This window comes from Eschrichtius robustus, chromosome 1 (assembly GCF_028021215.1).
Source record: "Eschrichtius robustus isolate mEscRob2 chromosome 1, mEscRob2.pri, whole genome shotgun sequence".
NCBI lineage: Eukaryota > Metazoa > Chordata > Mammalia > Artiodactyla > Eschrichtiidae > Eschrichtius > Eschrichtius robustus.
Window position 1 is genome coordinate 24,248,668 of NC_090824.1, and position 18,224 is coordinate 24,266,891.

At 39.3% G+C, this 18,224-nt stretch overlaps 1 protein-coding gene across 11 annotated transcripts in view; it reads right to left on the bottom strand.

Annotated features, from left to right (window-relative positions):
• NRXN3 (neurexin 3) overlaps positions 1-18,224 on the bottom strand; it is a 1,618,670-nt gene that overhangs the window by 1,034,444 nt on the left and 566,002 nt on the right. For 9 of the 11 annotated variants that reach the window (XM_068558635.1, XM_068558546.1, XM_068558806.1 and 6 more), the window contains 2 exons: positions 10,133-10,336; positions 4,103-4,129 (listed from right to left, as the gene is read on the bottom strand). In XM_068558635.1, coding sequence (XP_068414736.1) covers positions 4,103-4,129; positions 10,133-10,336 — 231 coding nt within the window. The remainder of the gene's footprint in view (positions 1-4,102; positions 4,130-10,132; positions 10,337-18,224) is intronic. The other 2 variants (XM_068559298.1, XM_068559177.1) reach the window with 1 other exon arrangement.

Sequence of the window (18,224 nt, forward strand, 5' to 3'; positions counted from 1 at the left end):
ATTCCCAGAAAGCAGACCTGTTTTCTTTAGCCGTGCTCCAGGTCACCCTGGAGTTCAATCCACCATGATGACTGCCAACTCTGTTGCTCTTTTGCAGTTTTAAAGTCAGTTCTAAATTGGAAATTTCCTTGCTGCTTATTTTGAAATATCCCTGGCAGGTGAATCAAACGCAGCATATCCCCGATTCAACCAAAGACTTTGATTGGCACAGTCTCTAACAAATGTTTGGTGATAACCGCCTGAGAAGAGTTTACGGTGTGGTATTCTGGCAGGATTTGGAAAGCAGGGGTTGTAAGATTTGGAATGAGTAATGATAAGTATATCATAGATATTATGGGGAAAGGCGAAGTACCGGAAAAGAGAAAAGTAAGAAAGGGAGAAAGGCAGAGACCCTGATTAGAAAATTGTTTCTGCTTCTTGGAAACCCTTGTCATGGAGCTGTGTCAGTTACTGACAGAAGGGCCAGCCAAGAAAGCCACAAGGAAAAGGCTTTTTGTCTTGTGATCACTGCCCTCTACCATGTCCAGTTGTCTTCTCCTCACACTGGAAGATGGTCCTTCTTCATGTTCTTCTTGCCACTAAAAAGACAGTCACACAAACCCTTGGAAACAGCCATTTCCCTGAACGAACAATATTTTGAGGCAGATGAACAGGAAAAAAGAAACAGATGATGTCATTCAGTATGTTAACCTGACCGACTTTTCACAGAACAGGCGTTCTAAAAAAGAATTAACTGGAAAAATTCATGAACTTAGATCCAAACTTAAAAGTTCAACTCACTATGTCCCTTCAAGAGAAAAAAAGTTTTTGTGTTGCAACTTGAGCAATTACACCCTATGACAGCTACTGAAATGCCAGCGGGAGCTCAGGAGTGAGTGCAAAGTCCTTCCCTCTCACGCTCAGGCTGCAAATCGATCTTATTTCTTGTACTCTTCCAGTGAAAAACTGTGTAAGAGACAGGATCCACACAACTTGAGGTTACAGAAACAACTTGAGATTCTATAACAGGCTGAACTATGAACTCTGATATGTACGTGAGAAGAGGGGTTTAGAAGTTCTAGTCACCCAATTAGTTTTATCTCCTAATTTAGCTGTATAGTCTTCTCAAACTTTTCTACCCAAGTGCCAATAATGGTGGGAATGGAATAGAGAAGATACACAATAAAAATGATAGGTCTTTGAATTCTTATGTTTTTTCTTAAAACGTAGGAATAAGATTTATCTATTAAATAAGATTCATGTTTATTTGCATTCTTCTGCATCATATATCACTTTGCTTTCAATTCAAGTTTTTACTCCAAATCAACAATTAACTTCAAGAAAATGTATCAAATACACTTTGTGACTCTACATTACCCTGGGTACACATCTATACACCTCAGCATTAAAGGACTTAGATGAGTTTGAAGAGCTTGTGTTTTGTTTTGCTTTGTTTCTATTCAACCCCTGTGCAACTAGTGGGCACTATGTATTCTTTCTCTGATGCTTTCACCAAAACTAACTTCCTTAGTATGTTAAAGATTTATCATGAGAACTCAAAATGGATTTTTCAAAATCCAATCTTGGCTTTTTACCTCAATATTGATTTCAACCGGTTGCATTCTTTCTATTCTGTGATCCAAGTCGGGAACGCGTCTTTGCTGTGTGCATTTCCTCTCGATGCTGCTTTTGGTGGCTCTGAATAGGACGTCTTTTATCAGGTTTAGAAAATCTGCTGGCATCTGTGTCCTGGAGAAGAATCACTGTATTCCCAGGAGAAAGAATTTGAGAACTTGTCTTATGATGACTGTCCATGGCTGATCAGATGGAATATATGGAATTTAAAGGTAAGATAAAGTAGGGATAGAACACAAAAAGCAGGCCCTGATACCCTGATCAGATAACTCCCTCAGTTCTCTGTTCGGCAAGTAAGTCTCTGAAGCCAGAAGGTGCCAGATTCAACTTTGGAAGGCGTTTTCCACCTTCATGCTCAGCTTTCATCTTATTTCCTTCTGGAAACTAACGCAAAAGGGAAAGAAAAAGTTTGCTATAGATATGCTGTTATTTTTTTAAGAAGCCAGACACAGATGACTACGTGTTATATGATTCCATTTATACAAAATGCCCAGAAAAGGCAGGTTTATAGAGACAAAAGCAGACCAGCAGCTGTCTAGGACTATGGGGAGGAGCAGGGATTAACTGCAAAAAGGACATAAGAGAAATTTGGGGAGTGTTGGAAATGTTCTAAAATGTGAATATGGTGATATTTGGACAACCCTAGAAATTTAATAAAAATCACTAAACTGTAGGCTTACAATGGATGAACTCTGTGGTATGGAAATTATGTATCAATAAAGCTGCTTAAAGAAAGAGAAAATGCCAGTCTTTGGAGAAAAAGGATGTTTCAATTAGACTTGTAATGATCTAAATATCATGAGAAATTTCTGGCTAATTAGAAATATTTAAACACAGCAATATAGGACATAGCTTAAATTAACTGAAAGTGATGCCAAGACAAGCAGAAAGCACTGTACTTTAGGAAGTTGCTGTTTATATCAATTTTTTACATTTCTCTTTGTTGTTGTTGTTCATTTATATGGAACATTTGCCACCCAGAAGTGGATTTGGGCTTTATTAGTTTGTCATCCTGATAATATATCTCCCAAGAAAGAAGGTTAAACCAGTTAACACCTTTAAAATTTTTAGAAGGATGGGATAAACAAGTAAATGAAATGTAAGAGGCTATCTCCTTTTCTGAGTTTGTTCCTACAGAAAGACCCTAGCAAGGAAAGAAGCAAAAAATCAGGAGATAATACTGAGAATCATGTGTGTTTCAGGAGATAATACTGAGAACCATGTGTGTTAGATGCTCAGTCAATCCAATTTTGTCTTCCTGGTCCACAGGAAGACTGTATTTCCCAGTTTCCTCTGAGTTTAAGATGGAACCATGTCTGACAAAATATAAGCAGAAGTGATGTATGGCATTTTTAGGCAAGGCAATAAAACATATTGCATAACTACCCAAGCTCTCTCTCTCTCTTCCCTATGGATAGAACTGGAAGTGAAAAACTCCAAGGTTGTTGAACCCAACTCATGGAAGAATCTTAGATGCCTGAATTACTTCTTTGAAGACAGCTGACCAGGAGAGCTGCTCAACTGGCATTGGACTTTGCCCAAACAAGAAAGAAACCTTTTTTGTTGAGCCACTGAAATGCTGGGATTGTCTGTTGCAGCTTATCACCCTAACCAATTACCCTAGTTGCTTAGTTGTTATTTAATTGCCTTAACTAATATAACACGCTATAGAGCTCAAAGTATATTTCTTCCTTTCTTCATTTTATCACCTAGTTCTATTCTTTCCCTCATGCCCATCTCTCCTCTTTCTCCTCCTATTCCCCTACTTCATGACTCCGGTTAATGTGCACTTCTGAGACAGAGGAAGAAATGCGTGAGTAGTATTCAGCCTGTTCCTCATTAAGACCCTTCTTCAAGAGATGGAATATTTGAATGGAATGAGGTAAAAATAATAGTCTGCCATTCTTTATGCAGAAGAGGTAGAATGTATCTCAAGTCTTTGGTTAAAATGTTGCATTACTACCAAGAGCAATGCTTTGCCCACCCTCCTTAGGGGAAAAAATAAATAAATAAAACCCTACAGCGATAAATGCCAAGAAAGGAACGTCAGAGTCGGCAGCCACCTTGTGGGTCATGAACTTTGCTCTCATTTTCTGAAGCTTCTGGTAGTGGAGAAGTGCATTCTGGTTGCTCTAATGCTTTTGGTCCACCCCTGAGAGTTATCTTCCCAAAACAACAGATTACCATTTCAATTCATTTTCAAACTATGTCATTATCCAGGTACCCTTTGCTCCTTTTCTGCATATAGAACAAATGCAAGGAAAGAAGAGAGGACCTGCCGCAATTCCGAAACCACGCCCTGGGCCACACTCCGCCCAAACCATCACCCCAGCCCTTCAGCTTGTCAACCCCAGTTCCCCCCAACTCCACTGTCAAAAAATAAAACAATTCAAATAAAAAACAGCTCATAAAACAGTAAACAAAATAAAGTCAGTTTTCTTTTTTTTTTTTTTTTAAAGAACAAAATGAAACTTGAGGGAAAACTTACTGGAGTTACAGTTTATCCTGATACAGTCTAGATGGGGAAAAATAAATGAAAGATGAAATTGCATCCTTCAAGGTAACAGCTGCAGACATCCAAAAACAATCAGTCCACCCTTCCGGGGACAGACACACGCAAGAAATGTGGCCATTTTATATATATATATACAGTATGCACAAGTTTAAGGGTGGGTGTATATGTACAGTATATTGTTTAGTAAAGTTGGATACATATATATATACACACACACACATATATATATACACGTATGTATAGAGATATATACTGGTATACATATATATCCACAATAGACACTGAGTATGCTTCTTTTTTTTCTTTCAAAAATCCTATTCACTTAGATAAAGTATTTCAAAATTGGACTTTGAAATATTAATTTTGTTAAACTTGGAAAATACTGCAAAAATTTCCCCACCAAATGCAGGTTTTAGTTTGTTTCCCTCTACAATTGGTTTTTCTTAAAATTTACCTTTAAAAGTAGCATCAAGACAATTTTGGTTTTAGTATTTCAAAGATATATCACCAGTCTGACATATTGTATCACTTAAAAAAAATCTGTCCATGAAGTTTCTCAGTGCAGTATTTAACCCTTTCTCTTTTTCTAAAACCAAACTCCCTCCACCCTCTCTCCTCAGGTCAGGCCCCAAATGCTATAGAAATTTATGTAGGCAGATTTGCCGTTATCCTCAGAGGTAAGGAAAGGGTTAACACCACCTGGTCATTTTCTGTCATAAAATGGCCACTTGCAAACAGCTAACCGCACAAACACCCATCCCAGATTTTAGAGAGGCGGGCTCGGGTGCTGGGTAAAAGGAGTTGTATGATGTTATCATAATTGATTGGGGTCTCCGCTGTGGTTTCAAAGGCCCCCAGACCAACTCGCTCACGAAGCCCATCTCCGTCTTCCTGCCTGAACGCTCAGACTGAATCAAGCGCCCACAGCATTTGAGGAGAAGGCGAGACAGGCACATGGGGAGGAGGTCTTGGGCACCTTTGACATCCTACCTATTTTACTCTGTGATCCTGGCATCTTGAAGAAAGAAAATTCTTTTTTTTTAATGGGAAGGAGAGGGAATAAAGGGTGGCTAATTTTCTTGTGCTGGTCACCAGACAAGGTATTGTGTGCCAGAGATCAGAGTATCTGTCCTTTTATTAATATCTCTTTGGAGTCAGGGACACACAGTATAAAAGGTCTAGAGCAGAGTCAATGGGTGTTAGTAGGGGTTGGGCAGAATGGTCAGAGAAATGTCTCAGGTTAACTGTTACCAGGCTGCCCAGTTGAACCTAAGTTTGGTTTTCAATGGTGGGAAATCCTATAAGAATTTGTTTAAAGCCAGACATTAAAAGGTAGAAGTAAAACGATAAAGAAAAGGAGAAAATTACAGGAAAAAAATACAGTTAGAAACTGTGCTCTTCTTCTAGCTAAGGTTAACCCAATAGTTTTGGAGGACTTGTGGAAGATAATGCCACGATTTGAATTTCCTGAAATAAACCATTTGAAGCAAGCGACAAAGAAACCAGTGGCAAATGACAGGGCAGAATGAAACTACGTGAATCCAGATAGGAGCAATTTATAACACCCAAGCATTCTGAGGAAGGGGGCAGGAAGCTTATTTGTTCCCCAGAAGAACATCTCTTGAGAAAAATCTGGGTTTGGTTTCGTGCGGTTAGGTTTGTCATGTGTCGTCAACCGCAACAGAAAAGTGGGAGCAAACAGCCCTGGAGCAACTGGTACGATCACCGGACAGAGGAGGCCATGCCCCTGGTGAGGACTGGGGAAAGGGAGGGCAGGGAGGGAGGAAGAAGTGGGGCCTCAGCTGCCGGTTCGCCTACCATCACCCGAGGCTGGAGAAATGCCCCTCACTGATGGATTCAAGAAAGAGGGGAAGCAGAAGTATGGGCATGCTTCAGAGAGGGAAAGGGAAAGAGTGAGCCTAAAGCAACAAACCCAAGAACTTTAAACAAGAAGTGGTTTGCTGCTTTGGTTTCTGTGCTGCTGAGGATTTATTCTTAGTCAAGGACCTGGTCTAGGCAGAGGTGTTGGGTTGGGCTTGTCCTTCTGGGCTCACTCAAGTGGTTCCATGAACTGAATGGTGTCTTTAAACCAACGTGAGGACTTGGAGCTTTCAAGATAGCAGACAACTGGGTATGTTAAGTCAAGAAGTGAAAAATTATTTTGCTACTTTACTTGAAGAATAAGTTTGAGGAGAAAAATCTACCCCAGTTCCTTGTTCACAGGGTCTGAGAGGGTGGTCTTGATAGTGATGATGTATTTTTTAATGAAAAATGATCAGAAGAACTGACCTGGGAAGGCAGTTTCCTTTAGATCTCCAGTAGCAGCCGAAGTTCTCTCTCTGCCTGAGCCTTGGCATGGTATTTGAGGGATATGGGTATGTGTGTGGTGTGTGTGCTGTTCATTCTGTTTCAGTTTTTTCATTTAATTTTAGTAAATAAGGAGAAATTATTATTTTCTATATTGATGAGCTTCAGGTTGAGCACGGAAGAGGTGAATGTTTCTAGGAGTCTTATGTCTTCAGTGGTGCATACAGTAAACAGTAGACTGCAAGTCCATGCTTCCAGAAAGACAACATCTAGAGAATCTGAATGCAATTAACCAAGCTGCATGGCACTGCCTACAAGCCTCCACCACTGAAGAAGGGTTGCCTGCATTCTGCTGAGGATTCTTGCAGGCCCATGAATGAGGCTGTACCAATACTGATGGACTTTTCTGCTGTATGGCTCAATTCAAACCAAGCACTAAGAAGAAGATGCCTTCCGTGCATGTTTAAAAGGTGACCATCATGAAAGCAGTTAGAAGTCATTAAGTCTGTCACATCAGTGATCCACAGTATTGATCTGTGGAGGTGACGGATAACCCATGATGACTGAGTAGTTTAGAGACATAGGTAGTCCCACCTCTGTGACCTACTTTCTTTGTTTCACATCTATCAAGCAATCATAAAAACACTATTGATTTATCTCAGAAAGTTACTGTGAGATTAAAATAAGGTTTTCAAAATATTTAAAAATACTATAATATTAAAAATTATTATTATATCTTTTAATACTAAGAGATTAAAAATATGATAGGTCAATGGCCAACCTCAAAGCTTTTTAAAACGTGCTATGTGTATGTGTAGCTGGACATTGCTCATGGCTGCTATTGCCACGGCTGGCTATCTTCAGAAAGCAAGGCCCTTGGAAAAGCCTAGTCCCCTTGATATTTAAGAGACACGTTACATCAGAAAAATACAGACATTTATATCATGACCTTTTATGTGTGAACAATTTGAAATAAATTGGAATATCATTCGTGCCTGTGCTAGAAAAGAGACACAACTTAAATGGAGGGAGGGATCCTTTGAAATTAGTTTTGGGGATTGTGTACGTAAATGCACACGCTGTTTGGAGATGTTTTCTACTATAATGAAAAAAAAAGGGTAATATGAATTCATGACAAGGAGAAAAAAAAGCATTTATGAAGGGCTATATTCTGGGGAGGCGGGGGAGAGAACCTTCAAACAAAGCATGAGTATGAAGAGTTGGTGTACACACGTACAAGGAATTTAAGTTCAGTTTTCTGTGTTAGGTTTGAAAGAAAGTAAATTCAAACCAGTAGTTGTGGTGAACCCTACCCTTCAGGGAAACAAGAAGTGACCACTGTTTCTAGAGAAGAACAGTGCTCTTTTGCCTAAGATGCCTCAACTTAGGAGGAGCTACAATGATCACGTGCAGAAAGGAGCCAGGAGGCAAAAGCAGAGTCTTTCAAAAAAGCACACCTCCCAGATTTTCCTGACAGTTTAAAATGCAAAAATAATGCTTCTAGGAATACACCTGGGATCTATGACTGTGTGTACGTGTGCATGTGTGAGAGAGAGAGAGACAGAGAGGGAGAGAAAGAGAGACAGAGAGAGAGAGAGAACCTGTTCATCTCTTTCGTCATCCCCTTTTATCTCCCGCCACCTCCATTTTTCCTTCTAAGATGTGAGACCTGTCATAGTTGGCCTTCTAAGCTTACAAAACAACATCTAAAAAGGAAAAACAAAAAGTTGTCTGTTTAAAGGCAATGTGCATTTCCCCAGGACCCCGCGGGGCTGAATATTCCTTATATCTCTGGCTCTCTCTTACCTTGAAATAGACAGTTAAAAACTGACCCGATCTTCTTTTCTGTGAGCTAGTTAGGAGGTCACATTTGTTTTCATTTTAGTTGTGGGAGGGGTTATTTTTTATTTTTATTTCTTCTGTTGTTTTTCAGAGAACTTGACAGTAGGCTACTGGTGGTTGGTTTCAGGTATGCACGCTGGTTGGTTGGTTTCAGGTGGGGAGGATGGTGTAGGGAGGGGAAGGTGAGGGGGACAGGGGAATGCCAGTCCCTGCAGGCTGCTCAGTACACTCTGTTCTCAAGGCTGTTTGCTATGCGGGCCGCAGGCTTTGGGCCTTTGAAGGGTTGAATACCATCTTTTGATTTACCATGGCTGATGGTGGGGAGGACTGGAAACTCAAGAACACCCACAAAGATCTAGCAAAATAGAAAAACAAAATCCAAAATAACCAAACACACACATACACAAACCAAAGAAAAACCAAGAGACACACTGACAACAGAAATCAAATGTGCTTGGAAAAGAAAAAGGGCATAGTGTTGTAAAAGCTGCAACTTGGAAAAAAAAAAAAAAAGAGAGACACAACTAAACAAGCCACTGCTCAAAACAGTCTTCTGTGTCCTAGAGATTTTTAGGATTGTCATACAGGCATTTTTCAAGAGTGACCAGTTGACCTGATAAGACTGGTATTGATTTCCCACCTTCCCACCAGGCCATCTAGGGTTGTGTATCGTCCTGCATCTGACACATTTGTCCGTCATGTCTTCTCCATGCCATGCCTCTGACAAGCCATTCCACTGACATCTTTATGAAGGAGTTGTGTATCTAAACATATTCTACATAGCCAAACAAATCAGAGGCTTAGAAAGTTTGAGCTCAGCTGTATCACTAATCCTGTCAACACAGGGCACTGACTTTCTACTGAGTAGAATCAGCAGAAATAGAGACTGCTTTTTTTCCTTCCAAAAACCAAGAGGTCCTCACTCTCCATAGAAGATTGATTAGAATCCAGTCAAGAAGGTCAGCAGCCTGAGAGGGTGTGAGGCCATAAAAGAGGAATTTCCAAAGTATCATCATAGGTAATTACAGTAGAAGAACAGGTCCTCTCTCAATAAAGCTACAAATTTGAAACTGTCATAATTTTTCAACACTAAGGAAAAATGGATATGTATTATATAAGAACAGAGTAACTGGTAACAGTGTGACTTAATAATTTTTATAAAAAGGGCTGCCGAGTGAGGGTAGGAATGTCAGGAAGGAAGAAGGGATACATATCAGGAGCCACACCATCCTTCCATGTGTCAGAGACTCTAAACTTATAGAATTTTTCCCCGATGGGACAACAGAAATAATGTGACTTGTGCTCCCCACTAGGAGAAAGTAAATACAAGGAGATACTAGTGTCATCAAGGCCACCAGAATTTCCCATGTGAATAGTCCTTGCGGAGCTTCAAACAATGCATTTCTCATCCCACTCACGTGGCTTCGTTCTTTCAAACACCACCCTCCCATTTTGTTTCCATCTCATGCCCTGTCCCTGTCCTCTGCTTTGACTGTTTTGAGTGGTGACCAAGGAGTTGGACTTAATGGGAATGTGACTGATCAAAAGATGGACCAAAGTAGCGTGTTTTACACAAAGCTAAACGATTCCAAAAAACCAAGAAAGGAAACTTAGAAAACAAATCTTCTAGTAAAGAAACCACCACTGTCAGAAACCAGAAATTGACATCAAAACCTCATGCAGAAACAAGGAGAAGGTGTTTGTTGCTGTTGGGATTTATCCTTGGCCTATTAAACAAGAGGTGAGCAGCTAAATTTCAAGAAACAAACAAAGAATTCAGTCAAACCAATGAAAATCAGAAAAGAAAGGGAAGACAAGCCCAAACAGAGTGGCAGAGGGTACTTCATACGATACCTAAGTTAACCATGAGCTTGACGCGCCCCCCATCCAGCTCCAAACGCAGGGTGTCAGCAGAGTCCCTGGAGGTAGTAGCCACCAGCAGCCCATAAGCTCGCTGGGACATGAAGCGGAAGGACACGTCCTCTGCCTCGGTGTGCATGACCATGGGCATGATGATCTTCATGTACATGCTGCCGTCGTAGCTCAGGATGGACGCCTCTGCAGAGAAGAAAGGAGGGGATCGTCAGGATGAAGGATGCCAGAGTCTGCCTTTGCTTCCAGGGTAAGCAGAGCAGAAGGAGAGGGCACCAAATTAGTAGACAGGTGGCTTGTGCTTGCTAGACCTCCATTGCCACTTTTAAGCTGTATGCAGACCCCTTAAACTCTGAGGTTCTATTTCCTCATTTGTAAAAGGCATCTGATGGCACTGGTCCCTGCCCTACCATGCTCACTGACTTGTCAATGGTACCACATGAAATAATGGATGTGAAGGCATTTTGCAAAAGCGAAAATGCCCTCACAAATGGTAGTAATTCTGTATGCTGTAGACACAACAAAGCAAAACAAGACACTAAACAAAACTTGAGTCCTGTAAGTATCTCATGAAGAACAGGAGGGAAGCAGCAGTTTATAACCACCACAGCAAACAAATACATACTTGCCAGAATGCTGCTAGAAAAAGAAAAGAGCAGCAGTATAGCCAGGCCCCGTAACATCTCTGGTGGCCAGGCCTTGGAGAAGTTTGCTTGGCCCGTTCAAAGAAGACTGATAGAGCCAGGGCCAGAACAACAACAACAAAAGCTAAGGACACCTTTGGGAACCAGACATTTTACTTTTATTCAAATAGCACTTTTATAGGAAAGGAAGAAGCTCACTTTTATTTGAAACCTTCTCTAGTCCAAACACTTTGGTTATGAGCCCTCCACCCCCTCCAATATGTTATCTCATTTAATGCCACAACGTGGGTCTATCATTCCTACTTTCGAACAGAAAACCAAGGCTCTTAGGGGGAGCATGTTATCATCCCTAAATTACACGGTCTGGATTTTAACCCAGTATATCCAATACCAAGTCCAGGGCCTGTAATGTAGCACCATGTTGCTCAAAACGTGAATTTGTTTAATCATTTATTTAGCAAATATTTTGGAGAACACAGGAAGAGAGTATCACTCACATTCCTATGAAGCCAACTGCCACTGAACTCAGCAACTGGCACTGAAAAGGTCCTTACTAAATATTTGCTACATTCCTATATGCACTATGGAGGGTACAAAGGTGAAGCAGACAACATCCCCTGTCCTGAAGGGAGACTAAGCACACACAAATAACTGTACTAGAATATAAACATGGCTAAATGACCCAGCAAAGATATACTGATAAAGCCAGGAGCATTCAGAAGAGAGAGGCTATAGCATGCAGGTGAGTAGAATTGATGTGGTAAAGTCTGAAGCTGGTCTTGATAGATGGGTGGGGTTTTTAATGAAAGAAGTGATGGCATCAGATTTCACAGGTAGATAAAACAGTATCTCTATACACACAAAGGAAAGAAGAGGGGTATGCTCAGATAATAGCAAACTTCAACTTAACAGAAGTGTCAAGCATATTTTAAGAATAGTTATACAAAGGTGCTTTGAGATTAGAATAAAATCAATGGACTTTGGTAGATACTGGGAAGTAAATGAATAGTTTTAGATTATGCGGTACCACAATATGCTCATTTGTGACTATATACCAGGCACTCTTCTAGGTGTTGAGGACATGACAGTGAACAAAAGAAACAAACATCTTCTGTCCTCGTGTATAAAAGGCATAGGAACACGGAGAGACCAGGCAGACCACATGGAAGGTTCTCAAAATAGTACATCATCATCATACACCCAACCTTATTTATACAACACACAAAAGGTCCATGAAAAAAATATAAATACACCTGTCATTCCTGGGAATCAACCTTCACCTGGGTAAAATCCATGACATGCTCATAGTTGTATATTATAATGTGCAAACTCTAAGAGGATCACAAATAAAGGTGTGACAGTTACAGATACCATCAAAATGAAAAACATATTTTGAAGATCTGTTCTTAGATGAGAAGCATTATCTAAATGTAACACATGCTCAAGATGTAAAAGAAACGTTTATCTCCTGAAGGAGCAGAATCAAAAGATCAATAACAATAGCTAAAGTTTATTGAGCACTTACTACTTGCCTGGTGCTTTCTAGGATTTTACATGCATTAAGATGGCACTTAATCCTCACAAGTACATCGTGAGGAAGACAATATTATTATATTTTATAGATACCAGGTCACACATCCAACAACTGGCAGAGCTGGAAGTTAAATGCAGGCAGTCCGATTCTCATGGCTGTATACATAATGATTCTGCCGAATTGTGAGAGAGTAATACCAGGAGCACACCCATGTTTCTTAGCACACAAAGTACATCTATAATGTTTCATGGCAGACTGTGGTGTTCTTGTGTGTGTGTGCGTGCATGCACATGCATGCACACGTGTGCATATATATACATATATGTCATTATTTAAAGTTGTATTTTATGAACATATAGAATTATATAGAGATGATATGTATTTCTAAATAATATATTGTTATATATTACTAGGCACAATGCTGTGTGTTTGTGTAATTATGAACACCATTAATTATTACTATATACTTTCTACTATAGACACCCACACAAAAATACACTCCTTTTTAAAAGATGTCAGGGTATTCAGTGAGCCATGAGATGGTTGTTTTGATGCATTCAACTTAAATAATTCCAAAACTAATGGCCACTTTTATCTCTCTGGATATGTATAGTGACAGAATATATTCATAAATGAATGTATCTTTATGTCAATATTGGTAGTGTCAGAGAACAAATATCAGGTGGGTATGTAGTTAAACACCTAATGGTACAAAATAAAGTATGTATCTCAATGTATACCTTTGTGTGTATCTTGGTGAATACGTTCTACTATTAACATAGTATTTTTAAGGGGAGGGTGATGAAGCAAAAAACTTAATATAGGAATCAGCTGAAACAAAATTTGTTTCAGAATTCATATTAATTTGCTTAGAAGATTTCAAACACAAGGGGTACCATGAATGGAATACTATTCAATGGAAAATAAGTCTAAATAAGGAAAGTTATTTGACCTAAAAACTACCAGATTATTGAGTGTTGAAAGACCACCCACATCATGAAATGCTGACATAATAGTACTTACACAGTTCTCCTTTTTAAAATTAATTAATTAATTAATTAATTAATTTATTTATTTATTGGCTGCGTTGGGTTTTCGTTGCTGCGTGCGGGCTTTCTCTAGTTGAGGCGAGCAGGGGGCTACTCTTCGTTGTGGCGCGTGGGCTTCTCATTGCTGTGGCTTCTCTTATTGTGAAGCACGGGCTCTAGGTGCACGGGCTTCAGTAGTTGTGGCACGCGGGCTCAGTAGTTGTGGCTCGCGGGCTCTAGGGTGCAGGCTCAGTAGTTGTGGCACACGAGCTTAGCTGCTCCGCAGCATGTGGGATCTTCCCAGACCAGGGCTCCAACCCGTGTCCCCTGCACTGGCAGGCGCATTCTTAACCACTGCGCCACCAGGGAAATCCCCAGTTGTCCTATTTTGTTCCTCTTTTCCTCCTTTACTACTTCTTTTTGTCTTAAGTGAATATTTCCTAGCATATTATTTTAATTCCTTTGATGGTTCTTAACTAAATAGCCAAGTAACTAAGAGCTACTTTCTTAGTGGTTGGTCTAGGGCTTACAACATACATCTTAATTTATCAGAATCTACTTCATATTTATACTAACTTAATTCCAGTAAGATACAGAAACTTTACTCTTAGATAGCTTTCTTCTGGTCCTCCTTTTTGTGTTATTATTGTTATTCATATAATGTCTATGTATGTTTCAAACTCAAAAATACATTGTTATAATTATTGCTTTATAAAAACTTCTTTTTATGAAGTGAAGAACAGAGAGCTCAGACATATTTATAGAGTTTTTTTTTAAAAAGCTTATTATTTACCATGTCTGTCTCTCTTCATTTCTTTTTGTGGATTAGCAGTACCATCTGGTGTCATTCCCTTTCTTCAATGTAGCTTCATTCAGTTTTTATTATCAAATATATTACAATTCTATATGTTATAGGCCCAACAATACAATTTTATAGATTGTGTTATGCAATTGCTTTTTAAATCAGTTAAAAGAAGAAAGAAAAAGAAATGTGTGATTATACTCTTTTATCATTACCTACATAATTACCTTTATTGGAGCTCTTTGTTTTTCCATGTTGATTCAAATCACTGTCTGCTCTCACTTCCTGAACTTCTTTTAGTAGTTCTTATAAGGCAGGTATAATAGCAATGAATTCTGTTTTTTTGTTTACCTGGACACATCTTTGTTTCACTTTCACTTTTGAAGATGCTTCTGTTGGCTATAGGATTCTTAGTTGATGTTATATTTTTTTCAGCACTTTCAATGTCAACTCACTGCCTCTGGCCTACATTGTTTCTGAAGAGACATCAGCTGTTAATCTTATTGTGGCCCTTTGTAGATGATGAGCCACGTTTCTCTTGCTGCTTTCAAGATTTTCTCTTTGACTTTCAACATTTCTATTATAATGAGTCTGGATGTGAATGAATTCCTTTGTACTGATCCTACTTAGAGCTCACTGATGTGTAAAATAGTGTTTTTCCTCAAATTTAGGAAATCTTCAAAAATTAATTCTTTAAATATTTTTTCTGTCCTATTCTCTCTCTCCTTTTTTTTCCAGGACTGCCATCACACACATGTTGGTACACTTAATGATGCCCCATATTTCTCTGATGCTTCGTTTATCTTCATTCATTTTTCTTTCTTCTATTTAGACCGTATAATCTCTATTGATCTATCTTCAAGTTTGCAGATTCTTTCTTCTGCTAACTCACATTTACTGTTGAGTCCCTCTAGTGAATTTTTCATTTAGATTATTGTGCTTTCAAGCATTTTGGATAGATAGATAGATAGATAGATAGACAGACAGAGAGACAGACAGGGATAGATAGGTAGATAGGTAGATAGATAAATAATCCCCAAATGATAGAAATTTTGGAATTGAAAAGTTGAAAAATAGATATATAAATATATATAATTTTAATCTCTTTATTAACATTATCTATTTGATAAATCATTGTTATCTTATTTTGCTGTAATTCTTTACGCACAGTTTCCCTTAATTCCCACAAATCCCTTTGAAAATATTTATAATAGATTTGGTGTAGTTGTCTGCTAAGTGCAACATCTGGGCAGTTTCTATTGCCTGTATGTACTCCTATGTATGGGTCACATTTTCCTTTTTTGTGTATGTTTCACAATTTTCTGTTGAAGACTGGACATTTTAGATAACAGACTGTAGCACGTCTGGATACTGCTCTCCCCTCCCTGACCACCAGGGCTACTTCTTTCTGTTTGCTCATTCGTTTATTTGTTTAATGACTTGGCTGAACTAATTCTGTGACATATTTTCCCAGTAGTGTGAAGGCTCTGATGTCCTTGTTCAGATATTTTTCCATTTTTTATCTTTTAGCCTGTCTTCCTAGGTCAGTATAAGCCACTTATTGCTCAACTATTATACCTAAGCCCCCTTGGTCAGTTAATTGTTACTCATTATCTGGTGGATTTGTGTGACTTGGAGACTGCTTTCACAGTTCAGTAAGCTTAAGACTTTGCCTCACGTTCAGCCAGGGACTAGTACTTGGAAGTTGCCCCTCCTGTCACTCCTGAGTCGGTGCAGTCTTGGGAATATGCACAGTCCTCCAGCCCACCAAGAATAAGTGTGGTTTTAGCTTTAAGCCTGGTCTCCTAGGAGTATCCCCTGGCTAAAAGCAGCTTATCGTTCAGTCAGTTAAGAGGTTGTACTTAAGCCCCTTGAGCCAACAGGCTCTTCCTCTTACTGATGGATGTATGTGTAGCTTGGTAATACTTTCAAATCTTCCCCATCTCCTCCTCTAATTAGCTCTGAGTGAGTGTATCCCAGCAAATGTGTACAACCAATTAGACCTCCATGGCTTTCTCTACCCCTGATTCTCTTTGCTAAACTTCTGACATTAGCAAACTTCTGGTCTGCCATTTCACTCATTGCTACTGGTATCATAGATCTACCTGTCCCTTCAGAATTGATAGTGACCAAGATCACCATTATTTTCAAAAGTCCTTTACCCATGAACTTCTCTAATCCTTGTTCTAAACAGTCAGGCAGAGTTGTAGAGCTCTTCATCCTAGTAACTTGCATCTACCCCAGAGCAGAACCTCTGTGCCACTACACAACCCAGCTGTGTGCAGAAACTTCTCCCTGAGTGACATTCCCATTCTAAAAGCGGGCATGGGAGGAAGATGATAGGTCCTGGTCTTCTCAGCTTGCCCCTCCTAACACGAAACATGACTAAGCTGGGGCAGGGACAATTGGAGCCCCTATATTCTTGACATGCCAAACCTGGGATAGAGCTTCTGCTCTATGAATGGAGATTTAGTAGGAGAAGTGAGCCCTCTTCTTGGCTGTGCCTACCAGGAATATTGCTTCTGCAACATGGAACTGGGGAGAGTTGAGAGGCACCAGCAGCCTGACCATCTGAGGTGAAACTGTAGTCCTGGTGAAACTGTAGTCCTTGTGTAACTGGTTGGAGAGGGAGATCCTGTCTTCTTGGCCACAACCACCTGGAATGAAGCTTCCAGAACAAGGAGCAGGGTTGGGGTAGGAGAAGGGAGCAGGTTGTGGTTTAAATACCATAGCTCTCACTTTTCTTAGTGAGATTTAGTAGATCTCTTAAATAAATGTTTCTCCATTTGTTGTATGTCCTTAGAACAATTTTCAGAGATTTTAAATGGTTGTGTGTGTTTTAATAATTTTCACCAGTTAAATGGTTGTTTCACTGGGGAGATCTGCTAAGTTCCTCGTCCAGCCATTCTAGAGTTCCCTATTTTGATTATTACAAATGTCTTATATATCTTTTCCCATAAAATTCCTGGACTCCAGATTCAGGTGAGGTTCCCTGGTTGGTAACACTTTGCATTTGTTGTTGCACATCACTCCTGAAGAAATTAAGCCCACGTTTTGTTCACCTCAACTGGAAGAGTCCTCTTGGAAGCTTGGGCTTGTTTTCCTCTAGACTTTGCCCCACGTGCCTTCTCCCTTTGCTGATTTTACTCTGTAACTTTTGCTGTAATAAACCATGAACATGAATATAATATCTCGAGTCCTGTGAGTCCTTCTAGAGAATTATTCAAATTGAGAGTGGTTCTGGGGACCTCTGATACCCACATACAGTTGTGCTCAGTGTACCGGGGGATTGGTTCCAGGACCCTTTGCGGACAACAAAATCTTTGGATGCTCAATCCCTTATGTAAAATGGCACAGTATTTGCATATAACCTACAAATATCCTCCCATATACTTAAAATCATCTCTAGATACTTATAATACCTCATACAATATAAACGCTATGTAAATAGTGTTAAATACAATGTAAATGCTCTGTAAATAGTTGCCAGTGTGGCAAATCCAAGTTTTGCTTTTTGGAAATTTCTGGAATTTTAAAAATATTTTTGATCTAAGGTTGGTTGAGTCCATGGCTGTGGAACCCAAGGACATTATCAACTGTATTCTTTGTTCTACATTCATAATGCGCATGATCATTATGTGTTTGTTGTATATTCAAATATGGTCACTATTCTCACCATGCCTTTGCCACAGTTTCTCCATTTCTGAGTAATTTTATTCCATCTTTTAAGTGCTTGGATTTTATGGTAACACCTTTTTATTTTATTTTATTTTTTGTTGATTTTTTGTTTTAAACTTACTCATCAGTTTATTTCTTTTTTTTTTTAACATCTTTATTGGAGTATAATTGCTTTACATTGTTGTGTTAGCTGCTGGTGTATAACAAAGTGAATCAGCTATATGTATACATATATCCCCATATCCCCTCCCTCTTGCATCTCCCTCTCACCTTCCCTATCCCACCCCTCTAGGTGGTCACAAAGCATATGGTAACAACTTTTTAAAAAGAACTCACTAGTATTATTATTACCAAAGTTTGTTCATGTTTGTGAAAGTCTATTTGTGCT